Here is a 24,869-nt window from a genome sequence, read left to right as displayed (position 1 = left end):
GTTCCAGTGGCAATTCAAGAACAGTGCCCTTCCTTTGGTGACTTAGGGGTGCTGCAGTATGTGGCCTGCAGATCTATCCCAAGAATGATCTGTTTGCATAGTTGTGGCTTCTTGTATTCCTCCCCGCTCCGCTGGCTCAAATACGCCCCTGGGTCAGTAGCAAGCTGGGCTGGAAGGCAGTTCCCATTGCAAAGCACCCTCAGTGGTGCGAGCGGTTCCTTGGCATAGGTGCGTTGAGAAGAGACTAGAGAAAATCACTGTGATTGCAGCTGAATCATTTTTATTATTGCAGTTTCGATTTTTTGGAAAAAAGCAAAATTCCTACCCAGTTCTTTGAAATGTGATTCGGTAAGAGGAAAACAGGGCTCAGATTCACTGCGCGCTCAGTCCCTTCTTTAGCCGTTTGTGTGACTAAATAGAGAATAAAATTTTGCTAACCGTTATCTGTCAATGACCTATACCCGCTGGGTGAGAGGAAACAGGCTCAACCCACTTCTTCCTGCCCTCGGGAACGTTCCCCTACACAGTCTCAGCCGCAGCTTCCCCGTTTGGTTTCCACTCAGGAAGCTGTGCTCAAGAAGGGGAGGAACAGCAGCACCAACGTGACTGGCATGTTTTCCCTACGCATGCCATTCTTACTCGTAATTGGCTTTTTGTCTCCCATCTCAGAAGTAGAGAACAGAGGGGAGAACTTTGCAAAAATGAAAGTAAATAAATAAAAGAAGAAAAGGAGGGCAAAATTATAGTCTGTTCGGGAGCGAGGGAGACCTTTCTGCCCTGGGTTGGTACGGTATCTAGGGCCAGAGGCTCCCAACTTACGAATGAGTTTATAGATATCGTCAAGTATCTAATAATACACAGTACCCTCTGCTCTGGCTCAGGTGCATGGCTGGGACCCTTAGCCACTGCCTAGCAACATAGTGCTTGGCAGCACAGAGGTTTATGTTTTCACAGCTTGGTAGAATCAGACTGGCTTGGAACTTGGCATTTTTAATTTTGTTTTGAGTGAAAATAATTTTAAAACTGCCCTTTGGGGGAAAAAAATAAGGCTTCTTAAGTAGGGGGGAGGGGGTTGGTAAACCAAAATGTTTTGTTTTGACTGGAGAGCTTTTTAAGGAAAATTCCAAATTTTGTATAATACAAGAATATTCCCAAATGAAAAAAATAGTTTTTTCTGCTCAAAAAGTCATATTTTTTTCTTTCTAAGATGCTCCTTTCCCCAGGCCATGCCAGAAATGATGCTTTCTGATGGGAACAAATTCTGAAAGTTTCCAATCAGTTTTCATCTTACGTTGTTGCTTAAGATATATTTGGCAGCATTTAATGACCCCTGTGCAGTCAGAATCAGGTGTATTTTTATGCTTATGTTTGGACATAAAGCCAGGACCTGGCATCTGAAGGCCAGTCACAACACACATCCATCACTGTCCAAAGTAATTAGAACATCCAGGTTTTTAGACTAGCTTTTCTGTTTTCAAAACAAGGCTAATTTTAATGCTGATCATCACATCTGGAAATTATTTGCATATATTTCATGTTTTTCTTTTGATCAAAGACAGCTGAATGGGAAGGGTGTTATCAGACTGGTTCACATATGCATTTTTTTCCAATCTCTTCTAGGGATTATATTTTTTCCTCTGACATATCACAAAAGATCCTTCAAGAGATAGAAAAGGTAAGAAAAAAACTAAAATGCTGGAAAGGTGAAATATCTACATATACCCTGGACAGCAGTAGTGTGCAGCTCTATGACAGGAGCTGAGCTAGATCTGTGATGCCTTTTCAAAATTGTCCTTTAAGCGTAGGCAACGAGCTCTGCCAGAATCAGGAGCAAGCAAAAGATGGTTGCAAGGGCCAGATTTGAGGTTTACAAATCATGAGATCTTCAGGAACCTAGTGCCAACAGTAATATTTCTGCTAGTAATTCTATCAGGAAAGTCGGGAAAGGACTAATTAGAAAAAAAACAGAAATGCTTTTTTGCAGCACTGGCAACTCTACATCAACAACATGAGCTTGAATAGTAAAGCTGACCAGACATAGGCAAAAGTAACCAATCTCCTTTCCAAGGAAGGTCAACCATTAAGAGAAAATAGACAACACCAACTGCAACCAGGAAATAAGTCTGCTGGTTTTAATATTTTCATGGATTATTTGCAATGTAGTCTGGGGAATTAGGTTTCTTTTCTTTCTTTTTTTTTTTTTAATAGATGTTACCACATTGGTGTACTTTAAGCCCTGTGAGGCGTCTTAACATCCTCCTCGCTTGTCTTTCCGCTTAAAGGCATGAAAACTGAGCCCCCTATTTAGCAAAGTGCTTGGCATCGCCAAGAGGAGGGTATTTGAGCTCCCTTGCAGGCTCAGCTTTCATTTCAGCGGGGCTGTTCTGATCTTAGTGTAACAACAAGAACTCTCTGTTGCAGTCAGATTGGCAAAATCCAAGCATGTGTACACGTGAGAGACCAGACTCAAACCCGCTAGAACTACTTTGGCTCTTGGTTTCCTGCTGCCTCTTGCACACAACCTTGATTTTTCCATTTCCCTCCAGCTCAAAGAAAAGAGGGGAGGCGAGAATGGAATGAAAATGGAAAAGCCAGAAAAAAACATTTCCCCCTACCACCACCACCAAAACAACCCATATCAGCTGTCTGGTAGAGTCAAGGCTTTGATCCTCTATTTGCACAGAAAGGAAGACATATCGCCGCTAACTCCCACTGCACAGGGCCAGGGGGGTTCCATAAAGCATCAGTGGACAGACAGGGTTAGTTTGAACACAGATTGCATACCTGTTGCCCTCCTTCTGGAGGGCTGTATTTGTACCACAAGAATAACAGCTGCTGACCCCAGAGTTCGTCAAGGGAGCTGTGCCAACACAGAGCCAGCTAGCAGCAGTCCAGTGAGTGCCTCTGACTCGCATACAGCTTGAGGTCAGCCTGAACTTCCAAGCATCTTCAAGACAGTTCCTGGATAATGGGGTCTTCCAAGCATTAGCTGGGACAGATGCTGTTTTGTTTCCAAGAGGACGGTGAGCGAACAAGACAACACTCTTGATCAAGGAGCTGTAACGCAGGATACAGCTCAGAGTTTAGAGCAGCAAAGCCAGGGCTTATACAGCGCAGGAGCATCCGTCTCCATCGTTATGCACGTGCTGCTGCAGGCATGCAGGGGCACTTTCTAGGAACTGGTGCTTTCTTCCGTCCTCCAAGCATGACAGAAGCTGGGGCACGCAGTTCGAAGGGTGCTTTTTAAAAAAGGAGGTATAAACTGAAACAATTTATTGGAACACAGAAGGGTCATCAAGGTATGTGATGGAGGAAAGGAAGGGTTCTAGCTTTGAGGAGCAAATTTGGGTGAGAACAGGCACCATTTTACTCTTTTGAACACTGTAAATAATAAAAAAAAAAGACCAAATGGCCACCCTCCCATGTCCCTCCCTCCCAATCCCAAGGCTTGCCTTCACATCATGCTCTTCCTGTACTGAGACTGTGAGCTCTGTTTGGGTTTCAAGTCCGACTGCTGCAGTTCAAACTGTTTGTACAGGTCCCTCAATTCTCTGATCTCCTGCAACACCCTCTTGGCTTGGCTCCAGGTGGAGGAAGCCTCCCCCAACAGCCTCTCTGATTCCTGCAGGATCCTTTCAGAGTCTGACTTGGAAGATGATGAGGATGAAGAGGTGGTAGTGGTGCTGGTGTTGGAATCCTTGGTCTTTCTCTTGCCTTCCCCATAACCCTTCACCTCTGTCAGCAGTTCCTGAGTTTTTTCCAGTTTTAGTGCAACCAGTTCTTGTATCCGGGACAGCTGTTCTGGTTCTGCTGAGGCGACTTGAGCCTCCAGCCCCCTCCTCAGCACCGCCCGGTGCGTGGAAGAGTCCCGTCGAGACAGGATTTCTTCCATGGAGGCACATTTGTTCTTTTCTGAGAGTGAGAGCTTTTTGGGGACCTGTGGAGTATACATGGTTCCTTTGTCAAAGGAGTCATTGCGCTGCCCTGATCTGTCCCATGAGGTCACCTCCCGTCTCGGGAGGCTCCCTGTCCGGCCTTTCTCTGACTTGACGTTCTCTGAATCTGAGCGGTGCCGGCCAGCAGTAAGATGTGCCACTGACTTATCCAGGTCCACCCGGAAGCTCTCTTCACAAGTACTGTGATCCTCTGGAGAGGCGTCTTCCTCCTGGATCAGGTCGAGTGTCAACATGCCATCAGAGGTTGAGGTAGATGCCTGAAGAAACAAGAAAGAGCTGAGTTGTCACAGGACCAGGGATGGCTGCGCACTACTTTTGAGTGTCTCTAATACAAAACATGTGCATCAGTTGCACTTGGATGCAAAGATGGACCAGGAATAACAGCAAGTGTGACCTGATGAGAGAGGCCCAGGAGCGCTGGTTTCAATGTTTCTAGCTGAGATACGGATCAGCTGCAGGGCCTTGGACAGCCACGCTAACCCACGGTTCAGTTCCCCAGCTGTAGGGCTCTTCTCCGAGAGGAACTTGAATGAGCATTTTGTTTTCAGCACAGGAAAACGGGCATCGATGATGACAAACCACCACTTTACAAAAAGGGTTTTGCAATGCAATGGTCTACAAGAATACAGGACTAGGTGTGATGTCCCAGGAGAGTTGTATAACAATTTTCAGGTCAGGCCAGGGCTCAAAACCACCAGATCTTCATACCTACTTCTAAATGAAATAGATAAAAGATACCCAAACAGGTATCTGAAGTTCATTATACATACCACAGCCATCAAATGTCCCCGTGTTGGAGGGCGTCGGGAGTGCTGTATTTTCGCTCTGTCACGTGTTGGGTGTGCGAGGTAGCTGTCCTCTTCAACAGTCACCTAAAGTGAGGACAAAGGCTGGTGAGTGTCTGGGAGCACGGGAAATATGAGCCGTTCCTAGCTTCTCTACCTATAACCAGCCAGATGCATTGTAGCAGATCATTTATTCCTCCAGGTTTCCCTTTCTCTTGTGGCCTGGCCATGAGCCTGAGAGTGAACTTCCCTACGTATCTATGGAGGAGGATCTTTTGAAGATTGTCAAATAGGAACCCTAACTGGGCAGATATTTGAGTTGCAGACAGTGAATTCTGCACTCAGAATTTGCCATTTGCTGCTGGCATCTATTTCAGCCCCACAACTGAAAATAGCTTTGCACTGTGAAATAATTGCACTGTTAGCAAAATTCTGTAGTGCAAATATTTGCTGAACAGGAGGAGAGTTGTGATAAATAGCTGAGCTAAACCTAGCACTGAGATGGCTTGGTACAGGCAATATGTTCCCTATGTGCTAACTCACTGGACTCCTCTGGAGCTGTGCTAGGGTCATGCCTGGGAGCATGACCTAACCAGCTGGTGTTACTGCATGGCTGTAGTCCATAACTCCCTCCCTAGTAAGCCTGCCCTGGCACGCACAGGTCTATTAGTTTGTACACCTCCCTGCACAGTGTGGCCAATAAACTGGTCCTGAGGACTGCTGGTGGTCCAAGACTTGTAGCTGAGATTCACTGATCTGGGTGTTTACGTGAACGCATGTGAAGTGACCTTCTCCTGGAAGGAGGTTTGCAGAGCCACAGAGCCAGCTGGGAACGGAGAGTGGGAATCCAGCCCTCTGTCAGAGCCCTAGATGTCTGCAAGAGTCTTGGAGAGTTTCCCTAGTCTGTCCCCTTTGTGCTCTGATGGATCAGATCTACTGAAGTCATTCCTGACAACTGTCTGTTGAATCTATTTATAAAGGTTGCAGTGACAAAGACTCCTGCAAGCAGTCCACACTGTTGCTTTGGTATGCTGCTTTTTGCTATAAAGCTTTTCCTGCAAGGTTTGACCTTAGTTATCCTTCACTACAGGTTCTGTGTTGCCATCCATGAGAACAAATAACATCACAGCAGTGGGCTGCCTGTGTTGTGCTAAGTTGAATGTGGATGAGATAGATCTGAGATACGAATCTAAATTAAAAAGTAGTTAGCACGATAGCATTAATGTGAAATAGTGTTAAAATGGTGTTTTGAACTGCAGCTCTGGTAGCAAGGACGTAGCCTTCTCAAAGGAGTTCTTCAGACTGCAATAAACTATGTGGTGATGCTTGCACTGATCTAAACTTGGGCTCTGACTGCTCTAGCTGTGGTTATAAATGTAGACCTTGTCTCCAGAAAGGGGTAGAACTGATAGTGCTTTATTCTTTTTTTTTTTTTCCAGTAGAAACTGCTTTGCATAATTTTGATAGTTACTTAGGAGGGTTTCTTGCAGCAATAATGCTGCCACTTTGGAAGTGGTAGTTAAACTCTGCCTGGCATGTACTCATCCAGGCAGAACTATACTGTTCCAGAGAGCTGGAACAGTATTGCTATCACATTGTGTCCTGATGCCTGGTCTCACTGATCCTGACAAATATTCAGGATTTTTTTAGTGATTTCTTTTTTCACTAAATGGAGAGCTGACTTGTCCTGACAAAAATAGAGGTGAATTTTAGGCTCAAAGTCCTATTCTGAGTTGAATGAAGGCCATACCGCTCTGAGAAGGCTGAATTAAAGGTTTCTGATTTGACCCTTGAACACAGAAAAGGATCCAAAGTATTTAAATGTCCACTAGGCCCCTTCCACTAAAGTGGTGGAAATATGCATAAGATAAGTAAGAACTTGGTTCTCTGTCTCTCTTGTAGATCGTGATTCACAGAGGGAAGGGGTGGGCAGGATGAATATGGACTGAGGTGGGTTGGACAGATGGTACCATGCTATTAGGTTGCTTTGAAGATAGCTTAGGACTATATTGGTTTCCAGTTAATTCCTTAATTCAGTTCCACTACTCAAATCTCCTTTGTAAACAAGAGCACACTGTGTGTTCAGCCGGGAGCAGCGGACAGGAGGAAGGACACAAAAGCCCTGGGAAACCATTCGAAACAGTCCCACCATCCCTCTGCAAGGCAAGGCTGGGCTCCAAAGTGAAGACACCTTACTGGGACTGTGTTCACTAGCGAAGGGACAGAGCAATGGCAACTGCCCCGTGCCACTGCTTTGCAGTCGCTGCTACATATTAATCCTGTAGCTGGCGGAACTGGGCTATTTCTGATAGGTGTTGACGTCTCTGTTCTGACTGCAGTCTGTAAAAGCTCAGTGGCTTTGCACTCCTTTTAAAAAGGAGATGGAGAGGGTTGCAGGGGCTGCTCCTACTTCCTACGGTCTAAAATATTCACCCAAGATTGTAGTTGAGGTAGTGGAGTCTGGTTCCAGCCCTCAGAGCTCACCTCATCAAGGATGCGGTTTTTAGCGCGTGTGATTGCTGAGTTGAGGGCATTAATCCAGGACTCTTTCTCTTCTGGACTTACAGCCAGGAAGATCAGGTTTGGCGCCTACAAAAGAGGAAATTCAGGTCAGTGGCAGTGACTAAGCTCATACAGAGATCTTTCACACTGTCCCCAAAGCAAAGCACAAAGCTAGTTACAGCTAGCTTCCTTTTTTGCGGGAAAATGCAGAGCAGACCTCATCCTCCAGTCATGCAAAACAGCACTGGTCTACCGCACGCATTGCACCTGGCCTCTCTGCTTCTCGGCAGGCCTCTGAAAAGCAGACCATGATTCCTCCCAGTATGCAGCTTTTCAAACAAAAAGCTGTGTACCAAATTTACTTCCCTCGTGGTTGCAATTCCTCCTTCCCCTTCTCTGCCTTCCCACACACTATCCTAGATTTTGCCCTCATCAAACAATGATGCAGCCGTTCTGTACATCTGCTGCTCACATGTGATAGATCTGCTGCCACCTCAAACTTTGCCAGCCTGGAGTTAGACAGGCATATACAGTAGGCAGTCACAGAAGGAGCTGTATTTTTCATACCTTGGTATGTCAGATGCACACTGAGGGCAGAGCAATTTTGAAAAAATGGTCCAGGATTCTTCATTTTTTGACCCAGATACTCTGTGTTTTTGGCCTCCTCAGCATTTTGTTCAGTTCCCTCCCTTGCTTGGGGACTGTGTAGCTGCTTTCCATTCCCCACCCCACCCCGCTCTTCCCTTTTTGCATTTCAGTCGTGTTGTAGAATTCTTAGCAAAGTGCAGGGTAGGAAAGCTTGGTCAAGCTGGAGTGACGAGTGTAAAGCCAGCTCATGTGCGTGCATGTGTGTCAAATACTGCTGGTTGCTAGAGACTGGCTCTCTGTCTGCAGTGGCAACAGACACCTCCTGGAAAGTCCCCATCCTAGGTAGCAATGATCCTGTCCTGGCACTTTTTAGCCAGGGACAAATTCTTGGGACAAATTTTCTTGCAGCTTTTTTGATGCTGCCTGAATCTAGGCAGCAAAACTAAGGAATATCAGCATCACTCCTTCCCTGGCCTCCCCCATGAATAAACGAGTGCTGTCAGCTAAACCAAAGCTGTCAGGAGTGGCAGCACTAAAATTGCTCTGTCCTCGCTCCTGACAAATGTGCTGATATCTTTGCCGTCCTGAAGTTAGAGTACTCTGAGCTGAAGGGATCCAAAACTAAATACTTGCTCTTGGTTAGTTAGTACACCAGAGGCCTGAATCCCCTCCCAGTAGAAACTCTGTTTCTCTATCCAGCCTTCAATACTGCAATCACTCTCACTGTAGTAAATGGAGATTCATATCTATTAAACCGAGAGATGTGATCTGGACTCCTAGACGATTCGGGCTATCCAGTTTCACCCCTCAGTTATTGCATCAAGTCCAGTGGCTCGTGGGGGCCTTAAGCGGAACGCCAAGAAAGGCTCCAGCAGCTATTGGCTTTCTGGGGGCGACCACGTGCGCGGGAGCAAAGCGTACCGTGTTTCCAGGCTGCCTGGAGTGGGCGAGGGTAAATTTGCTGTGGTTCTTTTTACTTCTGCTTTTGGACTTCCTGAGCTCTTCGCATTTCTCATAATCGCTCAAGTCAAACATTTCCTGCATGTTTTTTTCATCTTTTACCTGCAAAAATGAAACAAAATTACAGCCTTGTAAGTGTCAGACATGGGATACAGGCAGGCAATGGCAGGGTTGGTGCTCCAAGCTGGTGGGATGCCTGGCTGGAACTGTTGTCTGCATAGGGAGTTTGAATATAGAGAGTGTGGGGGGGAGTCTGTGTTATGTGGTCATTGAAATACTGTGCAAGAGTCTTCCACCAAAGACACAACTATAGTAATAGCACTGTTGTTAGCTGAGAAGTGATACACTTGATTTTTGAGTGAGAGAAGCCCATGTTTTCTGCAAGAGAGCATTGACTGGAGTCCTTTCCAGAATGTGAGAGAACATACTTAGCAAGATAACTTGAAATCCAGTCTCCTAGGTCAGTTCCTGCTTTGCTACAGATTCCTTTAGGAATCCTAGGCTAGTCACTTAACTGCCTCTGCCACCTCCAAGGTTACTGGGGCTGGGCTTAACTGACATGCAGGCGTGAGCTGACTTTTTCCTCTATATTTATGGGCACTCCAAATGAATAGGATTTACACTAGCAGCAAGGAGAGGACCTTGTCTGCTAGGAGGAGAGTCACGCAGAGGGCAGGAGACTGTGGGAGGAGGTGGGCTTTCATCCGCTGATTACAAAGGGCAATCATATTAGTGCTGGTTGCTTTTCTGGAGACAGCACAACAAAAGTTTGAGGGATAAAGATTAGCACTTCCTATTTTTAACCTGACGGTATTACTGAAGCCTGTGCTGACAGCTGATTTGGGGGGTGGATGAAGCACATCCAGTCCCAGATTACTGACACGATGAATATGCCGCATTCCCCCGCTGCTGAGTCCCATCCGTTGTGCAGAGGGTATGGGCAGTCTTCATCGAGACATCGGTGACTGCTGAGACCACAGGTTTTGGCAGTCTGGTTGCTGGGTTTTCACTGCTGGATGGCTAGCCAGGCCCCTGGAGACCTTCAGCAGCCAGGTGATTCACAAAAGTTTTCAGGAAGGAGGAAGGACAGGGCTTGGTTCTTTCTCACTCGCATAAACACTTCTTGGCTGTCTTTTATACAGTCATCATCAGCCATTTCACAGCTTTGAAGAAATCTCACCTCTTCCACCTCCGTTCCCAAATGCTTCCTGTATTAGCTGTGGTGACAGGTACACAGCTATAGATAAGTATTACAGAGGCATAGATTAAAGATGTGACCTGCACAGGGTCACAAGGGCTGTGGCTGAGCCGGGGAGGAAGCCAGGGATTTTGATATGGGTCTGCCAGGGGATGCTAACCTGAAGATGCCCTTGCTCAGGGGACACTTGGAGGTGAGAAGAGAACCCACAGCCCAGCTCTTGCCTGGCCCTGTCTAACTTTTATACAGCCTTCCTTTTCACTGTTACCTTTAATTTGCTAGCCTCATACCCCTCATGCAGCCGGACAGCCTACAATTTCCATGGTAAACATAAGGAATCTAGGTAACTAGGATGAGGGAGAACTTGGTTTCCAATATCCACAAAGGACAGAATTGTAGCAGGCTCAAATCCATGTCAGTCTGTGCTTAATATCTGCCTCCAGGCTGGGTCATTACGGGCTGGGATTTGCAATGGAGTTTGATTAACTTAGGTGCCAGAAAGGCAGACAGTGCTGAGTTCTTAAAGCTCAGATTTCTTGAAAGGGCTTGAAAGTGGGGAACACCAAAAGTATTTCCTATGACTTCACTGTAGAACTTAGGCAAAAGTCTCACCAAAATGCTGTAACCAGCCTTCTAACCAGAAACACAGATGAACTGGTGATCTGGCCTTACATAATGACTGCAGTTCCCTTTCTTTCCTTCTTCCTTCTATCCCCTGAGTTTGTCTCCAGAACTAGGGTGCAGTCACACATACCTGTTCTTAAAGCCCCAGAAGCTGTTGCTTACTTTTGCTCAGAGCAGAAGCCATCGTGCTTGAGCAGCTATTATATGAACAAATAGAGAAGTCTCTTGTGAGCACGTACACATCCGTGTCTATATATCCCCCCTGTGTATTTCTAATCGGCTTTTATCTCTCCTCAGTGCCATCCTACAATCCACCTCTTTCCAAGAATCTTGGTTGAATTCAGCCCTGTTCATTTGCAACAGGAAAAGCTGATCCCCTCTGAGCCCCCAGCTGTGACACAGAGGCCGAGGCAGAAGTCCTTACTCCAGATGTTTGCTCATGTAGGTCACTGGGACTTCCCCAGCCCTTCCTCCCTTTCTCAGACACAGTCTGTACTGTGAACTCATGGGAGCTGGAACTGAAGTATGTTGCCTCTAGGAACAGCCACAGGGGTCTGCAGAAAGGAGGTGTGTAACTAGTTCAGATAAATGCCCTTGAGGTGCAACTACTCCTTTGAAAGCCTTGGATTAACAAGTGCCAGGGCTTTAACTCTAAGTCCTCTCTCTGGACTACATAAGCATGTGTGCGGACAGAGAGACAGTCTACAAGAGACCCTGGTGCACAGGCAATGCATTCACCAAACCATGGCACATATGTACATTAACCAGTTTTAAAATGCATCCCTGATTAAGAATAAGCATATCTATTTGCATTAAAGGAATGCTTGTTGGTCCCATTTCTGTTTGAGTTTCAGACCACGTAGGTAGGTCCAGCTCAAAGGTATTTTGTGGGGGTAGGTGGCTGTCTGAATACCATTAAGTATGTGGGCCTAAGCGACTTAGGCACCTAAGGATATGTCTGCCCTTCAGCCAGAGCTGAAGCCCAGGGGGAAAGGTAGGTTTGTGCTCACTTGGAATTAATTCCCTCTTGTACACAGCCTTGACAGCATAAGGAGGTCGTAACATGAATGGGGCTGTAATTTATAGTCATGGGAAGATGGCTTTGTTCTGCCAGCGTGGTGTGAAGAGGTCTCAGCATCCTTGCTCTGGGCAGTGTGTCCCTAAGACTGCTGCAAATACCAATTCTGTGGTAAATGGAGCAGGTTCTGATTTGGGAGGGAGCTGCCTTGATTTACACCTGCAGAGAATTTGGCCCAACACCTAGGCAATGGACAGACCTTTGCGAGGATGTTTTGGAGACTTTTGGGAGGAAGTAGCTTCAGGTGCCAGTTCTTAGTGGAAGGGAATGAAGCGCAATTTGTGTCTTCCTAAGGGGGTGCGAAGGGAAAGGCCGAGGCGATATACTAGCATTGCTCTTCCTTCGTGTCAGGGTGACCTAGCACAGCTCATCGTGGGCCCAGGTTGCTCTGCTTCTGCGAAGCTAATCCTAGTGCTGGAGACTTACAATGATGCTTGTTTGTTTTCTTCCCCTTTGCTGAATTTAGGGCTCAGATTTTCAAAAGTTAGGCATGATTTTACAGTCTTAGATGCCAGACTTGAAACTCCTAAGAACAGGCCTAAATTTGGGGACAGGCTAAGCGTCTCCTCTTAATATAGTCTTCAGGCTGCTTTCCTATCCCCAAACAATTTGTTTCTCGCTCAGTTTCTATCAACAAGAGAAATCATTTTGTTGCTTAGGTCAAATGCAGGACTCTGGAGTTCAGCTCTCAGCTGAGCTGCAGCCTTGCTTGGGATCTCGGGAAGATTGTTTAATCCTCCTGCACTACTCTAACTCCCAGAGCCTGGGTCCTGCTGCTGCTGCACAGAACAGTCTAGGTGAGGGTGGCCCTGCCTTAGGTGGGGGAGATAGTTTAAACAGGCTCTCCAGAGTCTACAACCCCTTTAAGGGAGTCCAGAAAAAGCTTTTGCATCTGGTCCACTGCTTCCTCTTTTGTCCACTGCGTGGGTTTTCACATCTGCCTGTGAAGCAGTTGGACCTCTGCAGAAGGCCTGGTCTGACCTGGCCTGGGCTAGGCAGACCCAGGGTCGTTGCTAATGCAGCAGTTCCTAGGCGTGTATTTTTGAACTGCTTAATGTGAATGTCATTTGTGCTAAGACTGCATATTGTACATCCTCCCATCCTCCTCCCCTTCCAGACCTCCTTCCCTCCACCCCCTGCCTCGGCTGAGCTTTCCCTGTGCGTTCCCTGACAGCAAATGTTACCTGTGAGAACGGGCCCAAGCCAGAACGCCTAGAGGGCAATGGCAGAAGTGCTTGGCTCTCAGAGCCCTCAAGGGAGACATAGGCATTTTGGGGGGTCCTGCTGTCTTCGTTAGCCTTCCTTAAGGTCTCCCCCACTGTTGTCTTGAGGCTGAGAGGAGTCAGGAACCATGTGGCATAGTGTGTGAGGAAGGGAGAGGCCTGCATGGTTGATTTTGGTAAAATCATTCCCAGCTGGGAGGTAGCCAACAGGTTTTCTCAGAGCTGCTGAGTGACTGGTGTGCAATGAGCTGCTGGCTCTCAGGGCCTCGTGGGCAGGTAGGTCCTGCCCTCTTTGCTCCCCAGGGAAGCTCTGAATGGAAAGGATGAGGGATATAAGTCCCAGCACCTACTACTGCCATTGCTGTTGCCTGGCTTTGCTGTCCACATTGCACCTGTCCTAGGAAAACCAAACAGTTTCTTATCCTGAGGTTCAGCCTGGGTCCTGGAAGTGCTTCCACCCTCCAAACAGACCAGGTGGGGAAAGGGAACCCGAGGCTTAGAGGAGGAATCTTTGCTCCCAGTGTCAGCTAACACAAAGCCAAGGCTGTAAAGCAAGGTCCGTTAGACCGTGCATGCGCTAGACCACGCAGTCCGCTCGCCCCGTGCTGGCAGCTGCTCGGGGTTGGGCCGTGCTGCCCAGCCAGCCGTGCCACTGCAGGCTGATCCGGGCCGGCGGGCAGCGCGCCGCGTGCCCGGCGAGGTGTGCTGAGGCTGACATTGCTGGCGCGTTACTGAAGCTCAGGGAGCGGAGCCGCTGCCCGGCGCTCCCCGCCGGCATTCCTCGCACGCCTCGCCCCGCAGCTGCTGCTCGGCGGGGGCAGCCGGGGGGGACCTGTGGCCCAGGGACCCCGTAGAGGCGTACGTGCTTTGTGGGTGAGAACATCAGCCATGGCACCCAAAGTACGTCCTCTCAGGGGCTTGGAGGAGTTATTTCTAACCTTCCAGCTCATCACACCTACAAGGGTCTATCCTCCTCTGCAGATCTGCTGCTTTGCAGCACTCTGGCTGTGGGAAGATCCCTAGCACGGCCGAAGCTAACTGCCTCTTGGATTTCTCGCTGACGGACAGTGACAATTTTCCCCCTTGTCAAGTCGACACCTGCAAAAGCTCTGAACCTCCTTCCTTTGGATTTGGGCTGTGTTCTGGGGCCAAGCGGGGAGGGAAGAGGAAGGGTGCTCGCTGAGCCATAAGGCAGTTTCTGTGGTTTTCCTCAGAGATTCGCTTTGCGGGGATTTGCCTGGATAGTTCCCTGTTGAGATGTGACATGGTCAAAGCAAACACGGAAGGTTCAGAAAATCACAAGACACCAAGTGTTAATTTATCTGCAGGACATACAAGAGGCTGAAATGTGGTTCAGGACATAACAAGAAACCCACAGATGCTCAGTAAAGCTGAAAATCCAAACATGGGCAATCTCAGGGGACAGTGTCAGCAAGTGTGTTCCTCTCTGCAGCCGAAATGAAAGTTTCACTTCCTCGAGCTGAGCAGCTCTACCATCCAGCAAGGGAAGGAAACCTCTGCCTCGCTCAGCTGAAACCAGGCTGGGAGTCCGTGCTCGTACGCAGCCCTGGCTCTGGAAGCAGTGCTGGTGAGGGGACGGGCTGGTGGCAGAGGAGAGCTGGGTTTGCCCTGTCCCTGACTCCGTATTAGCCTTGGTTCCCCAGCTGCACGAGGGCAGTAACGGGATGGTTCTAATTTGCAATGGGAACCACAAAATGAAATACAGGGATTATTGTGAGAGTCGTAGGTACGGAAAGGGAGACTTGTAAAGCATCAAAGACACAGAATAAAATGGCCCGTGTGCAGTGCGATGCTGCAGCTGCTCCACTTTTTCCCTGTCCTTCTCTAGTGCCAGTTCAGGTGCAAGTGTGGAGAGGAGGCAGGGTTATGGATTTGTGCGGTCACTGGCACAACAGGACCACGGCTGGGGCCAGAGCCTCCGGACCTCAGCAGAATGGAAGTGGCAGTGCTCCAAGGTACTGCCTCCCCGCGCGCGCACCTGCATCCGTACTGGGAGGTTGCTCAGTGACCTGAGCAGCTCAAGGGCATGAGCCTCACCCGGCCTTCTCATCGGCAGGCAGCTGCTCCGGGCTAGCCAGGGGCCAGCAGCGGAAAGCTGCTCCCTGCTCTAGTCCCTCGCTCCAAAGAGCCGTCGGCCAGGACGCGCTGCCAGAAGCGGGTACCCAGGGAGCTGAGGGCCCTGAAGCAGCCCCCGTGCTAGAACCAGGTGCTCTGCGTCTCAGTGCTAGCCTGATTCCGAGTCTGCGCTGCCTGGGTACAGATCGCCTCTGCTGGGGGACAGGCAGCCCGGCTGTGTTGTTTCAGCCTAGCTGTTCTTTCACCCCCGATACAACTGTGCTGGCTGGTGTCACGGAGGCAGAAAAGGCTTTTTGCTGAAACATATCCCCCAGCTCTGCAAACTGTAGAACGGAGCTTGTACCACGGAGCAGGGGGGTGGCAGAGCAGGAAGGCAGAGGGGGAAAAGGACGGCTCAGAAGGCAAGAGCGGGAGAGAGCTGGATGGGGCAGCAGGTCCCAGGCCGCCCTTGGGCGTCCGAAAGCTGATGGTTTATTACCGGCAGCACGCGCGTAATGCTCAGCACGGACGCAGCCTCCCGCTGTGGGCACAAGTGCAGCGTGCGTGGAAACACCACAAATACGTCGCGAGCCCCAGCACACGCACCAGCCGTGCACGCGAACGCCGGACTACACGCGTGTCCCCCCTTGCAGGCAGCGAGAGGCAGCTCTGCGGTGTTTGATGGTGCTGTAACCAACGGGCAGCGAGAACAGGCTACTTTTCAAGTGCTCTTGTGCTAATTGAGTCAATGCTTTTGGTAGCAAACAAGAACAGGCTTAAGGAAGCCCCAAGAAGCATTTCCTCATTAACATCTCGTCATCACAGAGTCGGTTCGCGCTGCCTGGACAGCCCTGGGCTTCCTGAGAGGAAGTGGTAGGAGCCCAGCTGTGTCTGCCTTGGTCTGACTGCTATTCCCAAGTGCAGAGCAATAACAAAGCTGTGCGAGGAACACGAAAACAATTACCAGAAATTTGGGGAAGGAGGGGGAAGGGGAGCGGTGCGGCGGAGAGCGAGCGGAAAAGAATGCAAAAATAATACAAAGGTGTTCTTCTGCTTAGCGGAGATCGGTTCCCTTCGGCACATCTTGCCTTGCGTGTTTCTGCTCTGAGCGCTTTTTTTGGCTGCTGACCAAATGCTAAATGACGAAGGGTTTTTTGCCTAAGTTCACGGAGTTCGGCTTGCAGCAGGGGCACAGATCCCCATGCAGACTTGGAGCCCGTGGCTGAAAAAGGGCTGTGAGGCCCAGCTAGCATTTTGGTGCGTGGTTGGAAGAGCAAAAGGCTCTAGGAGGTGTTAAGGGTAGAGCAAGTTGCACAGCTTCCAGAGGCTGATGCCCCAATGAAGGGATGCAACTCAAGAGCTCTCTCTGCGTTTTTCAGCTGTATCAGCTGGTCTAATAAAATATAATTCCTCTCCTTACAGACTTGGTTTCCACTGGGGGACATAGGCTTTTGTCAGGTGTTCACATTTCCTCCTCACCAAAATTAATAAAACAGGGCTAGAGCCTCAAACCTGCAAGCCCAGGTCCTAGGTAAGCAATAAATAAGCGCACGGATTCCCAGAAGGTATCAGTGTGGATACCGATGGGATTTGGGTAATTTGTCTCTGCTTGTAGGAGCTAGGCTTTTGGAAAACCTATCCAGAAATCAGACTGGTGCTAAGCTCAGAGCAGTTCTACTGCCCCACATTGTTTTTCTTGGTATGTTAATACCCATCCTGAGTTGACATTTTTCCTAAGGGATCCCAAAGCATGTAACATGAAGTTCTCCCTTCCTAGGCACCTTGTGCGCAAGGGAGATGAGTGCCCTTACTAGCCCTGCTTTGCAGATGCAGAAATTCAGGCAAAGATAAATAAATGTCTTGTTCAAATTCATTTAGTTAGTGCATGGCAGAACTCGGCGGGAATGCAGGAGGCCTGGTATTTAACTCCTTCTTCTGCTGTGCTCTGAGCTGACAGCGAGAGGCCAGGAGTCCTGGTTTACCCACTGGACAACCTGCCTTCCCTTCTGGAGCAGCTATTGAGCTTAAGAGGAACTGACAAGAAACATCAAGATTAATATGTGAGTTAACATGTAAGCAATAGGGTCTAGTTTCTCCATCCACTAAATCCGCATTGCTCCAATGGCTTTGATGGAGCAAAGCCAATTTATAGCAGAGAAGGACTTTGATCTTTTGCTGAAACAGACAGTTGAGTCTGCTCTCCCATCAATGGTCAGACTGCAGAAATCAGGCCGAGATTCAACCTGTGTAGTGGCTATATCTACAAGAGTTTTCTAGTCACATCTCTTCAAAGTTTCCTCTATTTAATTCTTTCTTTGGCTGCATCCACTGCCTGCCCCGTCAGCCGCACCGGCAGTGATTCGGAAGTCAAGAGGCCTTTCCCCGTAGCAGTTAAGAGCCTCTCCTACAACTCATCAGCACAGCCCCCAGCAGTGGCTCCATTTTCTCTGCTGGGCATAATCTGGTCTGTGAAAACACAAAAGCAGCTACATCCTGTTCTGCTTGACAAATCCCAATTTATTAAGCTATCTGTGGGAGTTGCAGGCACCTGCTTCCAGGAACGCGAGTGTGCGGAGGGTGGGAAGCGGAGAGGAAGCCTCGAAGCGTGGGGAAAGGCTGGGCTGCTGGCTAAGGGCCTCCCCGGAGCAGACCTGAGCTCCCGTTGCTATTTGAAGGCCTGGCTTTGCTAAGGAATAAAGGCCCAGTGAGTACCAAAAACCTGCACCGCCTGTTGGAAGACGTGGCTGTGTTTGAGCAGCAAGCCTCGGACATGCAGCGAGGCAGGCGCTCGCGCCAAGCACGTGCCCTCCGCCCCTGCGAGCGCACCCGAGCGTTCACCCGGACGGGCAGTGCCGCGCAGCATCGCGTGCCAGGTGCCTGGAGCCACCTCGTATATCGAGATTCCCAGAGACGCGGGACCCAGCGACACAGGCGTATTCTTCCTTCCCGCAGGCACAGACTCACTTCAGTGCACACACACACACAGCCAGATGTTACCTCTGTAACCACATTGCTGCACAACCACAGATTCTGCCATATAAAGACAGTTGCAGTCACTGCTGCTGTTATTTATGGTCTTTCACACACACGCGTGCGCGTAGAGCCACAGCACCAGCCCAGTGGCATGAGCGTTACCTCTTCCCCGGGAAGAAATACATGCACGCTGCCGGAGATGAGCGCAAGTGCTCCGTGCCTGGAGCTAGCACCCCCCTGCCCAAACTGCCTCGTTGCTCTCCTGGACTGGGAGCTCGACGCAGCTGCTTAGACATATCTGGGAGAGTGTAGGACTGACGGACGGACAGACAGACATGTTTTTCCTCATGTGCTGGTGTTGGTTTCTGTATGAATACGTTCTCCTGGAGAACTACACGCTTTGGTTTCCCGGGCCTGGCGTTACCCTGCCAAGCGCTCCCCGAGGGAGCCCAGCCGGGAGGACGGGCACTGCTGTGTCCCCACAACTGCTGCTCGGGTCTCCCGTGGGCTGGAAGCTCTCTGGAAGCGCCGTTCTCCCTGTCTCCTAGCGAACGCACTCTGATAAGGTGCCTGAACTTGGGCAGAAGGAATCTGGAGCCCGTGGGCTCAGCAAGCCTGTGCAGCCTGGTGGCATTCAGGCTTCTGTCCCATTTGTGGGGACAGTGACATTAGGATCCCCGCTGCCCTGCTCTCCTATGTGCTTCAGTGGGGCCAAGTTCTCCCTCTGCCCACCCACATGACTCAGCCCCTGTGATCCAGTGGCTTGGTCGCAGCAGGGAGGGGTGAGAGGGACCCTGAAAAGTTGTTGCATCTTTCTCTAAGCCCCCCCAAACCATGCAAGCACCCTGCCTGCTATCTGAGCTGTCATGTTACGCAGTCCCCTTGCTGATACCGCACCTTCACACCTGCACGGAGAACCATAAAGCATCCCGCTGCCGCTGTTAAGCATCTGCCCAACCCGCAGTACGTTTACCATTATCGTAACCTGCCGCTGCTGCGGGCTGTTCCCAGTCCCCTCCTGCCGGTTCCGAGTGGGATGGGACAGCGGATGCAGCCTGATCAGCGCAGGCGGCTCCCCTATATGGTTACTTAGAGAAGTCCTGGTTCAAGAAAGTGTTTGTGTGCAGGCTCCGATTCCAGCCCAGTTAACTGGGCTTAAGCATACGTTGGTGCTCAAGCGGGTGTTTCAGCGCTGCTTTGAATTGGGGCCCTAATGCAGGAGAGCGACTGACCCAGGTGAGTGTAACACCAGGCAGCAGGTAAAACCCTCCCAACCATGTAATCTGTCTGTCTGGCAGTTTTTAAACTCCGAGCTGTGGCCCCAGGGGTCTGCGAACTGCTTGTAAGAGTCATGCAAGACAAGCAGGCCTGCTGTTTAGAAGTACGTATTATACAGTCTGCATTACTACTGGAAAGATTGGGGAGGATCACAAAGTGAGAGTGCCAGCCACTCTCCACGTACTTCCCTTCATGCATCCATCCTTCCATCTAGCTGTTCCCATCCGTGAATGTATCTATAGACTTGTCATAGATTCGCTATCATCTGTCGGCCGCCTCTCACCCCGCTCTCCGTTTCGCTGTCTCTTCGCCTGAGCGTTTCGAGGGCCCCGCGCCCCCAGGCTGCAGACCACAAGCATCTCCCAAGCGCCCGGCTCCCGCTGGTTCTCAAGTGACAGATCAGCGGGAGAGAGCTGCGAAACGCCGACGCGCAGCTGAGCGTGACCTGGACTTCCAGTCTGCTTTTAGGCTATTTCTCTGTCCTAATAACCCCCTACCCAGCCGCACTTTGCCATGCTCTGTGATTCAATTAGCCTTTAAAACAAATTACCCTTCCCACTCGGCATCCTAGTCTCTCTCCGGATCCTAAACTGATAAAGCTGGGCCGGGTGCCGAACCTGACGGCCCCCCCGGGCCTGCAGCCCTCCTGAGACAGCCGCCGGTGGGAGGAAACCCCCGAGACGTGGGCTCGGGCCCTGGGCTCGCTCGCCCCGGCCTGACGCCAAACAGCCCCCCGTCTCTTCTTGCAACGCTCGGCCTCGCTAATGCAAGAGATGAGTTTTTAAAGAGTAATCGGGGGGGCGGGAAGGTGGGGAGTGCAGTCGCCCGAGGGGTTTCTTCTTGATGAATTTGTCGAGACAAAAACTACGGGGGAGGCTGTGCAAGGACAGCCTGATCGCAGCCTGCCCGAGCCTGCAACGCTCAGCCGGAGAGTCGCATCCAATTAAGTTGCGTGTAAACACGGCACGAAACCCCGAACCCCAGCCCGTGTGGAGCAGAGGGGAGCGGGGAAGGAGAGGGGGCAGCTTTTCCAACAAGGCATTGAATCCGTGGTTAAATTCTCCCCGGGTTCTTTTATGGTTTGGTTTGGGGTGGGGGGGGGGGGGAGAAAAGAAGAAAACAAGCGATAAGGGACGGGTACATGGCTCGATTCCAGTGGGAGACCACAGTTATTTCCAAATAGAGCAGTGCAACAGCTGAGAACAAGACCACTGTCAAACTTAATGACAGGGGACAGGCCCAGGAGGAAGCCGGCCCTGCCGTTTCCCGTGGCGAAAAGAAGGATGAGGATTTTAACTCTCGCTAAGCGAATCCTTTCATGTGTCCAGAGCTGGGAAAATGTCTCCCAGGCAGAGCCGTCTGGGAGAGTCGCTGTTTGAGCCTGGGTCTGGAGAAACGCAGGGCCGGACTCGAGGAGCCCCCCGGGGAGAAACCCCCTTCCCCGCGGGGCTATGGAGGGGCCGGGGGGGGGGGTTTGGCGGGGGTCTCCCCCCACCCCCTCCGCCGTGCTTTTCAAATGCAAAGGGAGATGGAGGGGAGGCCGGGGGGATGGGGAAGGGAAAGGAAACGGAGCCTACCTCCTTCTCCGAGATGTAAAGCTGATCTCCCTTCAAAACCACGTAACGGTTTTTCCAGATTTCCCTAAAAATGCCTTTCCCGCAAAATTTCCGCACCCAGCCAACCTTCTCAGGCTGCGCAGACTGCTGATTTCCATCCTGTTGCCCCTAGCACAAAGAGAGAGGGGAGAAAACGGGGGGGGGGGGGAAACGGTGTTATTTACGGTTTTACACTGCCGTTCCTCCTCCTCCCTCTGTGCCCAACTTTCGCCTCCCCTTCCCCCAGCTCGCCCCTCTCTCCACCCAAGCTGGGACCCGGGTGCTTTGCCCGATTCACTCCACATAGATTTTCCGCTGCGGATACAAAGCAACAACAATAATACCGGGGGGGGGGGGGGGGCGATGCAAAAAGCCCAGGCACGGTTTCACTCTATGCATTATATAAGAACGGCTGTTGTGTTATATTCCCCTCGTACGACACGCGTTTGCCGTTGGAAAGAGGGTGTTGCAGAGAATTTTAACGAATTGTTTTTTTACTGCAGTGAAAATTGTGGTTCTGAGCCTTTTATGAACAGTTAGTGCTAGGGGCGAAATCTATGCCTGGCTTTATGTTTGAGATTTCTTCATAGAGATGAGCTCTGTGAGCGCGGCGGACGCACACGCGCGGCCCGGGGGAGGCACGCAGCGACAGATAGCCACTGTCTCCGTATTTTATCGCTTCCTTATGATCGAAAATGAAATCCGCCTGACTACATCTCTGCACGCTACGCGGCGAGCGGTATCCCCTGGCAGATTCAAGGGGAAGGAGAGAAGGGGAGATGGGTCTGGTGGTGTTTTGATCTGGTTGGGGTTGGTTTTTTTTATTTTGCAGAGCGAAGGATTGGCGAAAGCGGGGGGGGGGGGGCAAAGCTAGCAGTGGGAAACGGGGAGCGAAGCCCCCCTCCCCAAAACACCCCCGCCACGAGACCGCTTCGACTCACCCTTTTTGCAGAATTATTCTTTTTCATCATTCCCCAGTGAAGCCGAGCTGGAGGGCGATGGGGAGGAGGAAGGGAGGGGGGAGCAGAGAGGGGCTGCCGGCGGCCTCCTCCTCCTCCTCCTGGGGAGAGCGCGGCTGGGAAATGCGCAGGCTGCCTCCGCTCGCTCCCGCGCCGTCTTCCCCCTTTGTAGATCAGAGAAGCTCTCTAGTTACATGAAGAGCAGCCCGCCTCTGTAACGCATCCTTAGCCACGCCGCCACCGCATCCCCCCCGGCAGCCAGCACCGCCGCCACCATCACTGGGCTCCGGTGGGCTCGCGCTGGGCTGGCCCGGGCTCCCGAGCTCCATCTATAGCCGCGCGTGCGTGACGTCTGGGGTTCACGAGAGAGGGCGAATCGCAGCCCACGAGGGTTTTCCTCTTTGTTTCCGACTCGGTGCCGCCGCCGCCAGCGCGTGGCTGGGGGAAGTAGGGGGACGAGTGCGGCTGGCCTCACCGGGGGCCGCGGGAACGGGCCGGATAGCGTCGGAGGCCCGCGGCCGAGCCGCCTTCCCGCCCGGGTCACCGCGAAACTTCCCGGGAGCTGGAAGAGGGGCCAGGTGGCATCGGGAGGGTTTTCTGCCGAGAAATTCGAAGCGGAAACAAAGAGCAGGCTGCAGAGAGGAGCAGGGAAGGGACCCCGGGAGGGCACCCCGGAGGAGCGGTCCCTTCCCAGCAGTGAGTAGCTGCAAACGGGGACCCGCGTCGCAAAAAGAAAGTGAAATGCAGATGCACCGCTTCCCAAAAGTGAGGGGGCGCTTGTATTTTTTTTCTTTAGTGACCTTTTACTGCTTATTTGTTCTCCCCCGTCATGTTTCATCAGGTCCTGCAAGACCAGAACTATCAGAGTGTGGGAGTGAGATCGTAGACTGGATTATAGAGAGCTGTGTAAAAAAGGAAGGAAGACAAAGAAGGGGAGAGATGGTTCTGTCCGGAGAGAGGGGGAAGGAGGCTGATGAATCAATCGATTATCAGTCGGTTGCTTTATGGCGAAGATCTTCCATTGGAGTACGTAGTGTGGCACACACCCACACTTCGCTGATTGTAGACTGTGTTTTAACCCAAGTGCACTGGAATTAATGCTTTGAGAATACTAATCACGTGCTTGGGTTGTGCTGCTAACATCTCTCGAAACATTTCCTACTGGAAGCACAGGTAGGGGTTGAGCACCTGGAATATGAAACATTTTCAGAGCTTTTGTGGGTGAGGGGTTGGCAGTTTTGCATCCTTTCTTCTTCAAACACCAGTATTTCTGTCGTGCTTTACCTGGGATGCGCTGAACAAACACCTGGAAGAACGCAACAAGTTACCGTCGAAAACAAATCCACCTCCTAAGCGGCTCGGAGCAGGGCTTGCGTTTTCGTTCTGCGCCGTACGCCGCAGGGCCCAGGCCGGAGCTGGAGGCTGCCTTCCCTGGGCCTCCGTTCTCCCTTCTGTACCGGGAGGATAATGTGTTTAGACAATTTTAGCGTGGAGTTAAGAAGTGGCTAACCACTGCTGCCCTTATTCTCTTTGGTAAATTCAATGGTATCAAGTGCTGGTGTGGTTTTTGCTCACGGAGCGCTGGGGTACGTGGATGCAGCGTAACGTCTTCCTGTGGAGCGGGGAAGGGCCACAGAGATGGCTAAAGAGGCAAACGTCCGGCGCGGGCTGCAGAGATGGGAGGCAGGTCCAAGGTCGACAGCGACGCCGGCCCGAGAGCGCTGGGTTACCGCAGAGGGGCAAGGCTGGAGAGGAGGGGGATGCGCCGTGGCAGAGGGACGGAGATGAGTCCCGCTCGCTGCGGCAGAAGTTGGCTCTCGAGAGCCCCTGGTGCAGTCTTGCAAGGTTTCTTGCTGCACGATGCAGCGCACGTGCCAAATTGTTCAATAACATTTTGCCTCCCCACCGGACCTGTTGTTCCTCACGTCCTGTTTTCTGCAGCCAGGTCCGACGGAGCACGCCAGAGGTGGCTGCGGTCCAATGCCAGATGGCACCATCCTGGCAGCACTAGGAGAGCTCTGTCGTGCCCTTTGAATCAAACCCCGTGCTGATCGGGGCCCACTTGCTTCCCAAATGACCTCCTTGCGGGACCGTGAGGACAGCCCGGCACTGACAGTCATGTGCTCTTTTCACCTGGCTGAGATCTGGTTGGGTAGAATTTGTCTCAGGATCGTTTGGGGTTTTATCAGGGATTTTTGTGCCTGAAGAGCTGCAGTTGGATGCCTAGCGGGAATTCTAAAAATGCATGGAGAAGATGCCTCACTCCCACCAAAACCCCAGTCTATGGTGTGCCCTAGATACGCAGTTTCCTCAGCCATCGGCCGAGTCAGATTCCCTGTTGTCACATACGAGTTTTCTAAACCAGCTGCTGACATCCTCACATTCGCCACAGCCAGGACACCCACCGCCACCTAAGCTGCCTTTGCAACAGCAGCCGCACGCCGTTGTCGGGAGGCCGGCTGCACCCGCCGCGTCGGGCTGCCGGCACAAAACTTGTTTTCATCCCGTTGCATTTCCACAAGTCGCTGCACCGGGGACCAGCGGGTATCGGAGCTGCACTCTGGGTGCCGGCGGTGGGCGGAGGAGCGATGGCTGGCCGAGCGGCGGGCGCACGTCGTGCTGCTGCGCTGGCTCTGCTGAGCTGTCGCTGGGCACGTTTGCAGAGATCAGAGGAAAGGGCGATTGGTTGTTCCTGCTCGTTTCTTCCGATCCTAATAAACCCGTGTCCAGTGGTTCCCAGTAAACAGCCCTTCCTGCCCCCCAGCAGCAGGTGATGTAAAAGGATCTTTGAAAAAAGTGTGAAAAGCTTTAGATGTCGTAAGTCTCGGTGGCACTTTTAAACCCATTCTCTTCTTGGGGGGATGATGTGCAGGGCTCCTCGGGCCATCCCAAAGACAGGGAAATGCAATGGCCTGGCAGCGCCGAGAGCCAGGGCCGCCGAGGGGAAGGTCTTCGGCCTCTCGGCAGCCCCTCGAGCCGCTGGCCTGAGTTTCCGCGGACGCTGATGGCCCTTTGCGCCGCTCATCCGGCAGCCGTACCTCCGGCCGCGGAAGTCACCGTAGAGCTGCCCTGGG

General features: G+C 51.3%; 1 protein-coding gene across 2 annotated transcripts; it reads right to left on the bottom strand.

Moving 5' to 3' along the window:
• Window positions 1-263: 263 nt before the first annotated feature.
• PLEKHO1 (pleckstrin homology domain containing O1) lies at window positions 264-22,494 on the bottom strand. Of its 2 annotated transcripts, XM_062597700.1 has the most exons (7): window positions 21,778-22,494; window positions 20,819-20,965; window positions 8,753-8,893; window positions 7,226-7,330; window positions 4,727-4,828; window positions 3,453-4,213; window positions 264-3,239 (listed from the first exon to the last, which is right to left on the bottom strand). In XM_062597700.1, exons 1-6 carry the CDS (start codon window positions 21,805-21,807, stop codon window positions 3,455-3,457), a joined length of 1,284 nt encoding a protein of 427 aa, XP_062453684.1. In that variant the 5' UTR covers window positions 21,808-22,494; the 3' UTR covers window positions 264-3,239; window positions 3,453-3,454. The 2 variants fall into 2 exon arrangements, with proteins under 2 accessions (XP_062453684.1, XP_062453685.1); XM_062597701.1 differs by having other exon boundaries at window positions 264-4,213; window positions 20,819-20,956.
• Between the last annotated feature and the right edge of the window lie 2,375 nt (window positions 22,495-24,869).

Source organism: Rhea pennata, chromosome 31 (genome assembly GCF_028389875.1).
Source record: "Rhea pennata isolate bPtePen1 chromosome 31, bPtePen1.pri, whole genome shotgun sequence".
NCBI classification, from domain to species: Eukaryota; Metazoa; Chordata; class Aves; order Rheiformes; family Rheidae; genus Rhea; species Rhea pennata.
The sequence above is the reverse complement of the archived record's forward strand: the minus strand, read 5'-3'. Positions and strand labels throughout refer to the sequence as shown.